At 41.4% G+C, this 16,685-nt stretch overlaps 1 protein-coding gene across 1 annotated transcript in view; it reads right to left on the bottom strand.

Moving 5' to 3' along the window:
* The window catches only part of LOC120537587 (F-BAR domain only protein 1-like), a 100,099-nt gene that overhangs the window by 47,373 nt on the left and 36,041 nt on the right, over positions 1 to 16,685 (bottom strand). Inside the window, 5 exon segments of the mRNA XM_039766637.1 lie at positions 973 to 1,077; positions 1,162 to 1,314; positions 1,450 to 1,591; positions 1,762 to 1,836; positions 14,612 to 14,703. Of these exon segments, the coding sequence (XP_039622571.1) occupies positions 973 to 1,077; positions 1,162 to 1,314; positions 1,450 to 1,591; positions 1,762 to 1,836; positions 14,612 to 14,703 (567 nt within the window).

Below are 16,685 nucleotides of genomic sequence, written 5' to 3' on the forward strand. Positions count from 1 at the left end.
TAGGAAGGAGTATCATAGGAAATTCAACCAAAGCCCATGTCATGCTGTGCAAAAGTGCAGAGAGCTCAAATCCAATAATTAATAGTCAATAGAGTAAATTTTACAGATTGTCACTCTAATTTCAAAAAAGTCTGAACGAGTATGACTTTCTTAGAAGACTTGCACACTCTTCTGCTCAAAAAATGGGCTAGGCTTATAAAGTTAAACCTAAATAAAACATAAAATGTGTGGAACAATATCCTCTAGACAGAAGACAACAAACTGGAGTTGTTTAGTCATTTTGTATAATTGCCATGGTCAAAAGCATATACAGCACATCACCACACTCTCTTCATACCAACCGCTGAGCAAAGACGTGGAGGAGTGATGTTTTGGGGCTGCTTACCAACCACAGGACCAAGACATTTTGCGGTCTTTGAAACAGCAAAGTCAAGCTTCAAACTTTAAATATTGTACTGGTACATTTAGAAAAATGTGATTAAATAAATGCTTGATTGAACTCCAATAAGTATTTTATGGAGAAATGGGCCAAATGTCCCCAATAGAAACTGATAAACACAAAAAATTACTTTATGTTTTTGCTGTTAAAGATTTTTAAACAAGCTATGAATGATGGGGTGCCCTTACTCTTTAACACATGGCTTTGTTGCTGTATACATAATGACAAGGTAAAACTTATATGTCCCATTTGTCCCTGGAGGTTACATTTTAGGACTTAGTGAGGACTGAATAAAGGTTAATTATAGCCTGTTATGGAAATTGGAAAATTGAAAGAGGTCTAACTTGCTTACTGTAGCCAACTAACTATTTCATGAACATGTCATACCCCTGTGCTTGATGTAAGACTATCTTTCCTCTGTCAAAAACACTGCTCAAATGCCCCCGTATCCCAGTCTAATCACCACTTTTCTCAGTCCTTATTCTTTCCTGGTGTTATCTAAGCTTTAGCTCTCTGTATCTCGGATTCCTCACCTGTGCAGATTCATTCATTTTGCGCTCAAATTCTTCACCAACACGGTTGAATTTCTCAACAGAGGAGCTAAAGGATTCAGCCGCCTTTCGAGCCTTGTTATCGGCCTGAGAGTAAAGAGAAGGAGACAGCATTTGACAAATACTTTTTAACAGTGACACCAACATGGGTGCTGCTGGGCAGGGCCTCACCTTTTCCACGTCCTTTTGAGCTGCAGCCTCCTTCCTTAGGCGCTCCTGTTCGAGACAACGGTTATAATAACACTCTTTGGCCTTGTGCAGCTGGCCGCTGGCCACCTGCATCATCTGGACCACCTCCAAGGTGCCTGTCACTTCTTCCTTAGTCTAAAGAGAAAAAGTAAGACATCATTTTTCCATTTTATTTTGTCACATGCCATGTTACCAACTCATCTCAGTGCTTAGAGAGTTAACCTGTATCAGCAACACTTGTTCTACCTCCTTCATCCACAAGCTGCTCACCTTTCGATGAACTTTGACCTGCTCATCCCCATACTTGCTAATGTCTCGAATTAGATCATTGAGTTTCCGGGCAAGCTCCAGGTGGCAGAGTGCCAACTTGTCAGATGAAATTCGGAATATATCCCACATGGGTGCGAATGTACTGTTGATGAATCAGAAACAAGAATTTAGATGGACTGCCACTGTGCAAAAAATTTGAGCCCACGGGGTATTGCAGTAACTTTGAGAGAAAGTGAGCAAAATGAAAGAAATCAGTGGGAAGGGACATTAGAAAGTAAATTAACCTAAATTGTATTAAGATAAAATTCTCACCCTAGCTGGCTGCTGCCACTTGCCATCTTGGACAGCTTGCTCATTGATTTGGAGTAGTTCTCTTCAATAGCTGCTCTATAGAGGCAAAAAAAAAAAAGTTGTTAAAAAGGAAACAAAGCAGACCAGACTCTACATATTCATGTAGAATACCTACTTCAAGCTGAGGGCTGCCATGTTTCAGCCTGCATTTTCCCCCGGCCGGTGTTCACAGTTGTGTTTTGTGATTGTATTGTTTAATTTGTATTAATCATTTAATTTTTATTGTATTATTTATCTATTATTTAATGTTTATTATGTACCTTTTTCTCTGTGTGTGTGATGGGAAAGGGGTGTGGTCTAGGTAATGTTCCTTGTGTTTTGTAGCTGGCTCCCCAAGGGGCAGTGCCACCTGACAATCACGACCAGGAATATCAGGAAATAAAAGGATACATTGTCTCTTTGATTGAACTGTACTTTGCTGTGTGACTTTTTTTGTAATAAACACTCATAAAAGGCAATTAAAGTCTCCACATTAAAGTAGAAGTTTTGACAATTCAGTCAAGAGTATTCAATGTTGTGGTAAGCACCATGGCATGGATAAAGGATAATCAGAGATGATCTCAGAAAAGCATTCGGTCTGAGAAGGTTAAAAGACCATTGCCAAACCATTTGAAGTCCTTCTTGTTAACATGAGAAGGAATATTTACAGATGGAGAGGGTCCAAGAGAGTTGCCAGTTTTCCTAGGAAGGAGTATCATAAAATATTCTACCAAAGCCCATGTCATTCTGTGAAAAAGTGCAGAGAGCTCAAATCCAATAATCAATAGAGCAAATTTTACAGTTTGTAACTCTAATTTCAAAAAAGTCTGAACGAGTATGGCTTTCTTAGAAGACTTGCACACACCAGGAATAGCCCTCCACCCTATTTAAGGGAGGGCATCCCATAGTTCCTGGCAGTTCGTTGAATGCGCTAGGAATTGGAGAGTTTTGTGAGTTTCGATGCTACTGCTATTGTTTTCTGGGTTTTCAAGCCTGCAATTTGTTTTTCAATTTCATCTTTGGATTTTGTATTAGGAGTGTGCTCATTGATATGTTTTGAACCTCTGTTCTATTTCAACCACTGCTTTTGGATTCTGTTTTGGGACTTGTTTGCTGTGTCTGCCTTGCCTCTTCAGGCATTTTCTTTGTGCTCTTTGGAATTTTGTGACTTGTAAAGCATTGACTAAAATAAACCATTTCTTTTTATAAAGATTTGTTTCGTCCCCTTGGGTATCTAGTCAGGGTATTTGGTGGTGTTTTCCCCCTATAGTGGGTAACTTTGGAAGTGTCTTTGGTACCAGTACTTTCGGGACTCCCTTATTTCACAACAAGGGCCACTAGAAGCATTAAGACTAACCATTATTAGTTAAAAAATGTGGTACAGTAATTGATTAAAGCCTATATAGTGTCAAAGCCTCTAACTTAGCCAGATGTCAGCGAATCTGCACAAGAAAGGAAGGCTATATAGAAAAGGAAAAGGATAGGAGCTCAGCAATATATCCAACATGTGTTTGTATGTCTGTGCAACTTATGAAAAAATATTCAACACATTGAATTTCTTTGGGTTATATACACGTATTTCTATTTTTGAAATACTGCATATATTAGAATAACACAGTACAACATACATTCATACATACATACAAACACAACTATACATATACAGTATATGTATTATATAATTACTATATATATGTACAATACATGCCTCGAAAGACATATATTGAAAAATATACTTAACTTGTTTAGTGTCACTGGAGGCCTAGGCCTATCCTAGTAGTATGGTTTGCAAGGCAGTAACCAATATTCTTTCAAATGGTACATTAGAAGGCCCACTCACATACAAACCCACACTTACACAAGGCCAGCTTAGAGTTGCTAATTATCCTAACACACACCTTTGAATCTGTAAGAGGAAAGTCAGCACACAGTGAGGTATCAGCTCTGATCACTATGTCACAGTTTCAACTATATATTAGTATTTTTCCTGCCAGTCGAGCCTTGGCACCTCTGACTCTACTCCTGCCTTCAAGCTCATCAGACTGGCAGAGGAAGTGACAGCTTTACAGCCCCAGCCTTAACCAACTGCCAGGTTAACCTCCAGAAACCATTTATGTTGTATAGAAGCCCTGAAGCCATATACCTAGAGCTCTTTCTGGAAGCCCCAGCTTCTCCTGCCTCTCAGAGCCTTAAGCAATATTTAATGGGAAAAGCAAAACCCAGATAGCCTATAATTTCTACTCATCAGTCGGTGTCCACAAATGTACACCATGTTCATGTTGGATTGGGGTTCTTAAAAAACAGAGTGAACCTCTCCTGAGTTCTGCTCCTGGAAATAATTAACTTCAAGGCTCCTACTACTTTCTAGCTCTCCCATGACGATATATTATTCCACTGCCAGTGTTTTCTTTCCTTAGCTAAAGACTTTGTATTGTTCTGTTACTACCTGTTAATGCCATCTGCTGGATAAAAGCTGCCTGGTAAATATGGCACATAAAGGACAACTGATGGCATGTTGATGCAGGGACACCGGTAACCACTGAAGGGACTTTTATTTTATCCTCATGTCCAAAGCTTGCCAGGACGTGACCCACAAAATGACCTTTTAGTAAATCCAACCACAGGGCACTTTGGGGGCAAAACTAAGATGAGTTCCTTATTTTGTGTATCCATCTCTGGAATATTTTTTCTATCAAAGGAACTGTTTTAGTAAATGTTTTCCCCCTGTAAGTTTGAACACTACAAAAATGACTGTTGAACCCCCCATCAGTCACTTTACTGTGTGATCTTTATAGTGAAGCCAGTGCCACATCTCTAGAATGAAAGAAACAACTGCAACGTATTTTAAAAATGAATAGAAATTTTTAACTAAGGAAATGGAATTATAAATTACCTCAGTTCGTATTGTGAGCACACGTGTAACCATTCTCAAAAAAATACTCAACTGCTGTCAGTGCTTTACTGAAATATCAAACCATCTGCACCATACCTATAAACTTCTCAGAAATAGTATCCACCATGGAAAGGCACTACTGTATATGCCATCACAAAGACCAATACCTACCACTAACAAACTAACGTAACCTGTAGCAAGTCAGTTATACCGCATGAAGGAGAACATGGAAATATAAAAATAGCTGTACCATAAATGCAAATTGCCTAGAAATGGGGTTCAGTACAGATAGCCACTGTACACTGTTACAAAGAACTACACCAACCAAGGACACACCATGCAACCCTGAACAATTCACTCAACCTGTCAACCAGTGCTTTGACTGCAAAATATGAAAATAACTGCTAAGAAGTGGTATTCACTATAAAAAGGTACTAGTCAGCCGCAAAGATCAATCCCCACCAAAGACACACCGTGTACAGTATCTGACTGTAACTTACTAAGCCTGCTTCAAGGATTTTTACTGACTGACTGACTGAAGCCAGGAAGGTTTCTTCACATAGAGTAGTGGGAATACTGAAACAAACTATCAAGTCATGTAGTTGATATATTGACCTTGCCAGCCTTTAAAAAGTATCTGGATTGCATTAATTAACTATCAGCTAACCCAATGAGCTTGATGGACTGAATGGTCTACTTTTGGTTTCAAACATCTTATGTTTTGAAAACTTTGAAGAATTGGCATTCAATATAGAAAGACACTATATGCAATCATAAAGATCAGCACTTCAACATTCTATGCACCTCTGAGCTATTCACTTTATCAGGCACCGGTTTTTCACATGCTCTGTGACCTTCAGGAAATGTGGCAGCACCCCAAACCCTTGACACTACAGCAGTCACGGATTGAAATACAATCATTTTTATTCTTTCCAGTACCTTCACGGACCCTTCCAGAATCATCCTGCACAGTACACCACAACAATAGGAACAAAAATCCTACTCCCCATCCAAAGCAAGTGTTGTCCTCTACCTCCTGACTCTGCCACCCTGAGGTGAGGCAGAGTGAATCCTTTTATCTAGAAATACTTCCAAAGTTAGGGCGCAGCCCCTTGGAAGCACTTCCAGGTTACATAGAAGTCCCACAAAGTAAGGTTCTGTGATCTCTGTAGCATCCCCTGACAGCACCCATGTAAAAACCAATAGAGCTACCCTGCCAGACTACAGATCCTAGCATGCCCTGCGGGGGTCTGTACAGATGCCATACACCGGGGATTAGAACATTAGAACAATCTAGACAAAACAGGCCATTCAGCCCAAAAAAACTCACCAGTCCTATCCACTTAATTCTTCCAACACATCCTCAAGTCAAGTTATTAAAGTCCCTAAAATTCTATTGGCTACTACACTACTTGGTCACTTATTCCATGTGTCTATAGTTCTCTGTTTAAAGACAAACTTTCTAATGTTTGTGCAAAATTTACCCTTAACAAGTTTCCAACTGTGCCTGTGTATTGTTGATGAACTCATTTTAAAATAACAGTCTCGATCCTCTGGACTATTCCCAGAATTTTAAACACTTCAATCATGTCTCCTCTTAATCTTCTTTTGCTTAAACTGAAAAGACTTAGCTCTTTTAATCTTTCCTCATAACTCATCCCCTGTCCCTGGAATTTGACTAGTTGCTCTTCTCTGGACCTTTTCCAGTGCTGCCATGTAAACTGTACACAGTATTCTAGATGAGTCTTCACAAGTGTGTTATAAAGCTTGAGCATAACATCCTTGGACTTGTACTCCACACATCAGGGCGATATATAACCTGACATTCTGTTAGCCTTCTTAATGGCTTCTGAATACTGTCTGGCAGTTAATAGAGTAGAGTACACTAGGACTCCTGAATCATGTTTTATAAGGTGCACATTGTGTATTCAAACATGACATTTTTATTTCCTTCATATTATATTTTATATTTACTTACATTAAATTTAATCTGCCTTAAATCTGACTAAGTCTGTATGCTGTCCAATTCCCACTGTAATGATTCAATGGATTCTAGATTATCTGTCAATCCTCCAGGCTTGGTATCATCTCCAAAGTGGACCAGCTTGTTACTAATATTCCTTTCCAAACGAACAGCAATGTCCCCTGTTGGACACCACTCTTAACATCAGCCAAATTTGATAAGGTTCCTTGGACTGTAACCCTCTGCTCCCTGTGTATGAGACAATTTTTCACCCATCTACAAATAGTACCCTGAATTCTCACTTATTTAAGTTTGATACACATCCTTACATGTGGCACCTTATCAAATGCTTTCTTTAAGTCAAGATAAATAACATGATACACTCCTCTTTGATCATATTCTTTAGTTTTTCTCATCTTGTGCCTCGGGTGAGCAAATAGTTCATATATATTAACTTCCCCTGTTCTTTCGGCATAATGGCCAACCTGGCTGGACAAAATCCTCAACTGAGCACTTCTGGGTTGTCATCATTTCTGTTGCATTGTTGGCACCTTCTGCCCATCTCTTGTTTGAGGCAAGGAATACCTCCTACCTCTGTTTCTGTCCCAGTATTGGTTTGGCTTCCCGGCCAGGTAAGAAACCATGAACCATCCTGGGCAGGTTGCCAGTCCATGCTTGCCATCCTTTACGGCAGACACAAGTGTATTACACACATGTAATTTGGAACTATCTCTGGAAAAAAACTTTAGCTGAGTGAACATTAAACCACTTAGCACAGTGAAGATTCTTTTTTTTTTTCTTTCTATGCTCCACTTGTGCTTTTTATTTATTTGCCTCTGCCTCGGGATGTTTATTTTTCAATATGTCAGGTAAGCATTCCTATTTTAATCCTCATCTACTCAATGACACATTATTTTATGTGTTTGTAGAAAGAGATCTCATTAGCTGCTAACTCATTTAACACCTCTGAGCACTACGATTGTCAATGTTACGTAAATATCACTTTTAATGCTCTTATGCAGAATCACCTAAACTGTCAAAAATTAAAGGAGAAGTGCTGCACACTTAAAATAACACAACTAAATTAACTGTTTTTTCATCAGCATGTAACAGAAATATGAAAGGATGCAAAGTCTAAAAAAACACAAATTGCAAATTTAAGTATGTATGAAAATACAGTAAGTTAAACTGCCTTTTCTGTGTGTTTATTACACTCAACAAAACTTTCATGTTCAGTTTTATTCTTATACGGTAATTTAACTTACAGAGAACTCCCATAACTCTCAACAGGAGACAGAGTCTATCCCCATACTTCTGCCCCACACTCTTCAAATACATCTGCCCTTGGCCTTTTCTAGGCGCTTCACCAGATTATTGCTTATTTGAACATTTCAGAGAGTTGACAAGAGGAAGGAAATGGTTCATGTGTGGCTTCACAGCAAACCAAAAAGCATTTATTTCTGAAGGCCCAAAAAGAGAGTACAGAATGCTGGATGGAGTGTGCTAAAAAAAAGTAAGACTAAACAACTGTGTGTTCTTCATACATTTTGATGTTTGATGGAGGAGATAAAGCAATTTGAGGATGATCTGTAGGAAATAATATTAATAGCCAATCCATTCATTTTCTGGGAATGACTAGTCATCACTAGACAAGATCATCTAACCCAGACCCCATCACAAAATCATCAGACGCAACTAAGGAACAAACACTGGATGAGATGCCAGACTATCACAGAACACCCACCTTGACACACACACATATACACATACTAATCTGCACTTATACTCTGCTTCCTGGAGCTGGAAGACAGTGTGTCAAAACTGCACGACTATAGTGACCAAAGTTACCAGTGATTTGTCAAATATTAAACTGAATGTCGGGTGACTGATTTTCTTTATAGATTTTGGGAGTCTGTTAACATTGAATCACAATGTGATTTTATTGTGTTACGTAGCTTTCTTTCAGACTCAACCGTTTTCTTTTCTTACACTTGCTTTCTTTCCTGTGGTGCCGTATCAACCCAGAGAGAGAGATTGCACTCCACTGTTAAAGCTGACAGCTTCCTCACCCACGTGAACAGTCTCTGCTTCACACACCATTCCACCATTTCAAGTCACCTACTACTTTATTTGCAAAATGAAAATCACTCCATGTATCAATTTGTTTGTAAACTATATAATTAATTACAGAATCATAGCATGGAGTATAATGAAGATGCCAGCACTAGATGGGACTTCAGAACAACACAGGAAACACTTGTGAACACTCGTTTATGGTAAGCCAATTTAGAATCAGCAGGAGTATGTTTAGGATGTGGTGAGAATAATGAACCAGGGTTAACATGGTATCTCCACACAGTGGACTATTGGGAAATAGTGATGACTCTGTATAACCTTGTGTAAAGCACAATAACACCAGCAATTCTGTTAGTGTGGCAACCTAAACAGGCTTGGATTATATGCTAAATGCATAGAAGCACAAGTGAAATTTCATTACCCTTTATCCATTTCAGGGTCAAAATGTTGGTCCCTAACCTAGCAGCACTGGGCGCAAGTCGAAAGCCAGTGCATGGACAGGTTGTAGATCCATTGTAGGACACATTCACACACACACTTACTCATTCATTCTGGGCCAATTTAGAGGTGCCAATTAACCTAACATGTGAATCTTTGGGTTGTGGAAAGAAGACCACAGTAACTAGGAAAACCTAAAGGGAGAACATGCAAACTCCAAACAGGTAGTGCACCACGTTTGGATTTGAAACCAGAACTGTGAAGTTTTTTGGCAGATGCATCATTATCAAACATGGTTGTACTTACTATACATAACAACTAACCAAGTCCACTTTGGCCTCGTCTGTACAGAGAACATAGTTCCAGAAGCTGTAAGGTTCAGTCAGGAACAGGGTTGCCAACATAAGCTGTGTCTCTATGTTCTGTTTGGATATAAGAGGTTACCCTTCCATTACAGCTATACCTGTTAGGTCTATTCATGACTGAAGTAATGAACTGTAATGTTGACCATGTTGACATAGGCCTTTACATCAGAGGATTTCGATTCTGAGCTTTACTGTGATTTCTTGAAGTATTATACAGCCTGATCTTTGGGTGAATTTGCTGGGATGCCCACTTCTGAGGGAGACTGGTAACCACCTAGAATATCATTCATTTATAAATAATATTCTCTTGAGAATAATGCCTTTCAAATTCTTTGGAAATGGCTCTGTAACTTTTTTCAGCCTGATGACAAAAAATGATTGCTTAGCAGGAATCAGTGCAGATTTCTCTACTTCATTACATGGTGTAATCACAAACCTGAATTCTCCAAACAGAAGTAGCAAAGGTTCTTCTTTTACATCAAGGTGGCTACACTTCCTGATCATCAGCTTGTCACGTAAACTTGACTAACAGCAACTGCCTATAATTATCTTGATAAATAACATTAGGGTAGCATGGATGTACTGGAGTTTTCAAATATCACTTCTACATGTTACCTTAATATTGATTGAATAAATAATGGTGTCAAATGTATTTTGTGTTGTTAATTGTACGAGGTGTCACGCACGAGCGCATCGGGAGCAGTTGAAGGACTGGACGCGCAAAGCAATGAGACCGTTGGGGCATGAAAACAGTGTACTAACCTCTCTCTCTCTTCTTCCCTCAGAAAAGATGAAGCGACGCTGCCATAATTCCACCCGGAGTAAACAACAATCTCCACTTCCAGGTTCCTTTCTTCCCTCTGGTCCCTCAAAGATGACGTCACGCTCCCATCCACCACCACGTCTACCCAGCAACCATCATGCCTAATATCCGGTGCACCCCTTTATATTGTCCCTCCAAATCCGCCATCTTTGTCTTTGTAACCTCATGCAATATTGTGTCTTGAGAAGACCTGTTTTTGCCTTTTTTTTGTTTACAGCATATGGGGCCACAAACCCCAAACCTTCTTACGAGTTGTTTCCTTCTTTCACAACTGGCGTAGCCGGCAGGATAAAGTCCAAGGAAATATGACTGAAGGACAAGACCTGAATACGGTCCTGAACACTCTGGCCTCCAAACTACAGGCCCTGAAAGTGGAGCACGCAACCATGAGGTTGGAGCTCGCAGATGCACGAAGGTGGCTGGCTGCAGCTGAAACGGTAAAACGGGAGCCTGTTCGACCGGCGCTTCCTCCTATTTTGCCGTTATCAGAGACAGACGATATAGAGTTCTATCTGGCTATTTTTGAGAGGACGGCCGCGTGCGGAGTGGGACGCTATTTTGGCCCCGTACTTGAAGGGTCCGGCGCAGCGGGCCTATCATGACTTTCCCGAGGAGGAAGTACACCCTCCTGAAGGCAGAGATATTCAAGCGCTACGGCGTAACCTCCGACCAGCAGGTGTGGAAGTGGCAGCATTGGCAATTCAACCCCAACGGGCCTCCCAGGGCACAGGCCTTCGAATTCTGGGGAAAAATCGGGCGCTGACTAAGGCCAGCCGTAAATGACGCTCAACGAGTAGTCAAGCTAGTAGTGTGTGTGGCCTTTTTATATGCCATGCCAGATTATCTTGCCCAGCAGGTTCGAAGATACCCCTTCTCCAATATGGATGGCCTACTGGAGGTACTCGAGCGTCAACTGGCGGTGAACCGACTCGCGGAGGCAGAGAAGCCAGCTCGCGAGGCCCGTCAGGGACGTGCGGCCATAGCAGAGGCCATCTGCCGCGGTACGGAGGCTCCGGCTAAACCACGAGCCCCCCCCTTGCCGCGCTGTTTCAAGTGTGGCGAGGTGGGGCATATCGTCAGCTCCTGTCCCCTGAACCAAGAGCCGATGGACTGCAGTTGGATGCAGGGTGAGAGGTATTGTGCTCTGTCAAATCCCTTGGCGGTTAAAAATACGGGAGTGGTGTTAATTAATGGGCACTCGGTAGTTGCTTTGTTTGACTCCGGAAGCAACATTACCATTGTTGCTCGCCGTTTTGTTCTGCCGCAACAATGGGCCGCCCCTAACACTAAAGTAACTTGTATACATGGGGAGACCAAGTCATATAGGTCCGCATACTGTTACATAACTTGGAAAGGGGAACCTAAAAAAATGTTTGTCGCTGTGTTGCCCGAACCCCCCTTTCCAGTTATACTAGGACATGACTGGTCGGAACAGAAAAGCGGTGGGACCGTCACCACTCCGGAAGGCAGGTTGGGTCTGATCATGGAGAGACAGGGTTCCCTCCCAGCTTCTCCCACACCGTGTAAATTTGGCAACTCTTGATGACGTAGCAACCGCATCCTCACAGCCGGACCTCCTCCCAGACATGCAAGCTGAAGAGGAGCCGACAGAGGAGAATGCGGCGCCTGATTTTCTAGCCGGTGTGGAGTATCAATTCCGATCCACGCCAGATTCATTTAAAAGAGAACAGTGGAATGATGATTCCCTGAAGTTCGCCAGGAATGCGATTGTATCTGCAAACCATGTGTCGTTAGCCGATTCCACAGCATCGGGACCCACTTTGTCCTAGAAAACGAATTGTTATATCGAGTGACAAAACATGAAGGTGAGGTGCGGAAGTTGCTGCTAGTCCCGCGGACCTACCGGCGGCAAGTGTGTGAACTAGCGCATGCCCACCTCCTAGGCGCCCATCTCGGGGCCGAGAAAACTCTGGAGAGAATTAAACTCCAATTTTATTGGCCTGGAATTAATGAGGAAGTCAGGCGCTTCTGTCAGTCTTGTCCAGTCTGCCAGTTGCGCCAGATTCCCAGAAGGGACCGTGCTCCTCTCATCCCAATTCCCCTTATCGATGAGCCATTTGAAAGGATCGGGATCGAGCTAATAGGACCCATAGAACCTTCAAACCAAGGCCATAAATACATCCTAGTTATGGTCGATTACGCCACTCGATACCCTGAAGCAGTCCCCCTGCGCACTGCTAATTCTAAGAACATCGTACGGGAACTAGTAGCCCTCTTTGCATGGGTGGGTATTCCTAAAGAAGTCCACACGGACCAAGGAACCCCTTTCACTTCGGATACGTTCAGGGAGGTGGCCAAATTACTCCGTATTAAGCATGTCAAGACGTCTGTGTACCACCCCCAAACAGACGGGTTGGTGGAACGATTTAATCAGACCCTGAAGCAAATGCTGTGCAAGGTAGTCAGCGCGGACGGTCGTAACTGGGACCAACTTTTACCCCTAGTGCTTTTTGCCAGTGAGGGCAATTGATCCTGAAAAGCTCTGCCCTTCCAGTTAGAATGTTATAAAATCAGACATCCCTGGAAGAAGGCGTTGAATTTTGGACTTAAATCACTGTAGGATGGAGCTCTCCCATAGCCAGACCCACTCTACTAAGCCCACTGTGTTTAACGTCTGGCCAGGTGGATTTGTCAGCAATTGCCTAATTTTTGATCTTTATGTTCCATCTTGTTCCTGATTGTTTTCAAAGGGCCAGGTTTGCACCCCAATTTTTTGGACTCCTTCATGTTAGTTTATCATCCACAGTATATAATCAAGCCAGAAGACTTTTATACCAGCCGTCAAAATGTGTCTCATGGTAATCTATACAGCACAATGCACTACAGCCACTACCCCATGTTAGAATGGGAACGAGCTGCTCACAATAATCCAACAAGAAAAACTGAATATAAGGTGTTTCCGTTGTTTTTTGCATAATATCGTAAGTGACCGTATCATGAAGGAGATGGAGATCCCAGCTCCAGGATTGCCTCCCAGATGACCACAAGGTACTTTTAGAGGATAACTCAAGAGAATTTTAAGTTCTTGGATTTTAAAAATCTAATACTCCTCCAAAAATCCTCTTTGGCTCCATACCAGGAGTTTTGACTCACAGCTCCAGATGTCACTGCCTCTCCAGCTAGCACTAATCTCTTAAGGGGTCAGGCCTTTGGAACATGGGACATCAGGCCTTTGGAATCATGGAACATAACAGAATCTCCTCATTGCTGCACTATATAGTTGACTGGAGGACAGACCATTAAATCTTGTCGCCCAGAACACCTCGTACTCCTAACTAGGACATTTTCCATATAGCCTCCCGAGTGAAAAAAATGCCTCCTTATAACATGACCAGATATTCAACATTCCTTCGCAGATACTGTATAATGCAGCATACATCAGGGGCCTGCAAAGGCAAAGCAAATGACAGACTGCTCTTACAGATACTTAATGTGACTGTTGCTTTCTGCAAACTCTGTGCTCATGTATAACACAACTTGAGGCTGATGTTATAGATATATTAGGCAACACTGCAAACTAAAATTTCAAAGCACAATGACAACATGAATCCTGAGTGCTCAGTGTTTCCTCATCTGACATTTGTTTCATAATATTGACAGGCCACATATGTCACCTGTTTATACATTTTAGACCTACTTTTATTTAACATAAATATGTGGTGGAAAAGAAAAGCACCAGAATTATGCAGCACAGATAACTTGATAGTCTCAATTTCTTCTCTCATACAACTCCAGTTTTGGCTCAGTGACAATAAATACTTTGTCCAGCTTGAATAACACTGAGCACTAATCACTATCTGCCACACGCCTTTTTTGTTGTGCCTAGGTGATTAAAGCCAACTCAGCAAGCCATGAGACAGCTGGAGTTTCAGCACAAAATGCATGTAATGTCCAGCCTAAGCCTTGATTAACACAGAGGACACATGGACAATGTCACTACCAAGTCTATTTTTTGCATATCACTCCCCATCCCAACTGCCAGATAAGATATTTTATTCCCTTTAACCTCTTACGTGAATACTCCTCAACTTTCTATCCTCCTTTCTATACCACCCTCCCATACTGTTCCCCTCCACCATACACATTCTTCATGTGAACCTCCTTATCTTCCCTTTTAACTCAGAGACGATTCAACCCATCTGCTCCATTTCCATTTTTTCTCAGAGACATAGCTGTCATTTGGACTTTCTACTGCTTACATTTATACCATTTGCAGTTCTCTCACAAACTCTGCCCACATCCACACCACTTACCGCTCTCGCACAAACTCTGCCAACTCTTTGGTGGAGATCTGGCCATGTTTCATGTTATGGTACAGAACATCGAACCCAGAGTTCCTCTCCCCCTGCATCACAAACAAAGAAAAAATGTAAATAATCTTATCTGTGACCCTCACACAGACCTTTAGGTTAAATCACAAGGTCATCATGGGTGCTGGTCCCAGTAGGCAACACTGAGGTGGCAATGACAGCTGGAAGACATGTACAGGATCAGCCTGGCTGTTAGTCATCAACCTGCTCATCTCAGAAAGCAACAAAGAAAATGTTTAAAGTAGAAAGAAACATCTATCAAGGCCTTTTTCCATTTATTAATTCCATATGTTCCTGGTCATTAATATGGAAAGCCAAAGTGTATCCCAGTGATTTTCAAACTTCTTCCATGTTGCCTCCCCAAGAACTTTTAAAATTCTGCACTACACCTTAGCACAACAGGTTTGAATATTTAAGAGGGAAGTAGAGGAAAAAAGCCATGCTTACATTTACAAACTTTCAATGGAAGACTTTCTATAGTTAGTGATTTACATGATACTGGTGAGTTTCTCAAATTTCTTTGAAGTTTAGGTGAATGTGAGACAAGTTCATTCTTATTTCTTCATCAAGCATTTTTAAACTTTCACCTTTAAATGTTTATGTTTGTTTCAAACTAAACACTAAAGCACAGATTACCGAAGAACATAAATCACATTTTCAAATTTTCTCACTATATGAACGTGCTTTGACCTATGTAAGCTTTCCAGTGTTGTCCAAAAAAGGTGAACACTCTGTTTTACTTATATCATCAATAGTACAACAGTCATTGGCTTCTTAAGCACACATCTTCACAAACAATTTCTTCTACTCCACTCTCCACTCTTGGATCCAAAGCTATAGTAAACACAGATTTTTAAATATTTCCCCAGCAAACATAAAAGTGTCTCATTCTGTTGCTGATCCCATTCTGGTCCACTTTTAAACCCAAGAACTCTGACTTACTGTTGTATTATGCTAAAACTGTCAAGCATGCACTGCAGTAAGCAAAAGATGGATTACTTTTTTTATTAAAGACAATGGAATATGGCTCATATTGTTTATTTCTACTTTGTAATTATAATATCTCTAAAATCACAAATCTAAAAAAGCATTTTCAATATACCAAATGTTAATTTTAGCTACCTCAACCAACAAGGAGTTTCACAGTCAGTCAGTGTCTTAGGTGAGAAGGTCCTTGGTGGGGCAGGAGCAGGATCAGGTCCTATCATCTACTAGAAACTCAACCATTTGTTGTCAAAGAGAAAGCCTTTACATTTATTATGTGTATGTTTGACAAAGTTAATTTACTCTCAATGAAATGGTATCTTGTAAAAAAATTTTTTTTTCATTGTGTGATTTAGGACATGAAGGAAACCAGGGCAACAACAAGCCCAAACCCTGACACGAACACACAAGCAGAGTCCCATGTTCAAATAAAAGTTGATTTACTAACCAGCCCCTCTCAAATATATCACAATAATCACAAAAACACAGTTTTTTTCTCCTCACAATAATTTTCTCACCACCACACTGCCCTCCTCCAGTCAAGTGTTGCCTCTCTACTTCCCAGCTCACCTGGCCATGGGAGTGCGGCCCCTTTGATTATAGAACCGGGAGTACTTCCAGTGCCAGGGCGATTGCCCGATTGAAGTACTTCCGGGTTACACAGAAGTCCATCACAGTAGTGAGCTTGTCTCCCTGCAGCGCCCTCTTGCGGCACCCCGTGACCCCAGCAGGGCTGCCCTGCTGGACTACATTTCCCAGCATGCCCTGCTGACTTCCCACTGGGCGCCGATTACCAGGGCTGCTGCCATAAAAAACCCCAGCGATATCTTTTCTTTTTAATGGGCTCTCCATCCACCCTTTCCGGTCCTTCCTTCCAGGTCTGCTCCCTCTCCTGGCCAGTTTGTCCATCCAGCCCATGTGGCATCTACAAGGGCCACTACAAGACTCAGTTTAACTTAGTGTAAAAACCAAGTAACCACTGTGGATTTTTAGTCTGACTATAGCCTGTGCTGATAGAATTGGGAGGAGTGGG

The sequence above is a fragment of the Polypterus senegalus genome, chromosome 10, assembly GCF_016835505.1.
Source record: "Polypterus senegalus isolate Bchr_013 chromosome 10, ASM1683550v1, whole genome shotgun sequence".
Taxonomy (NCBI): domain Eukaryota; kingdom Metazoa; phylum Chordata; class Cladistia; order Polypteriformes; family Polypteridae; genus Polypterus; species Polypterus senegalus.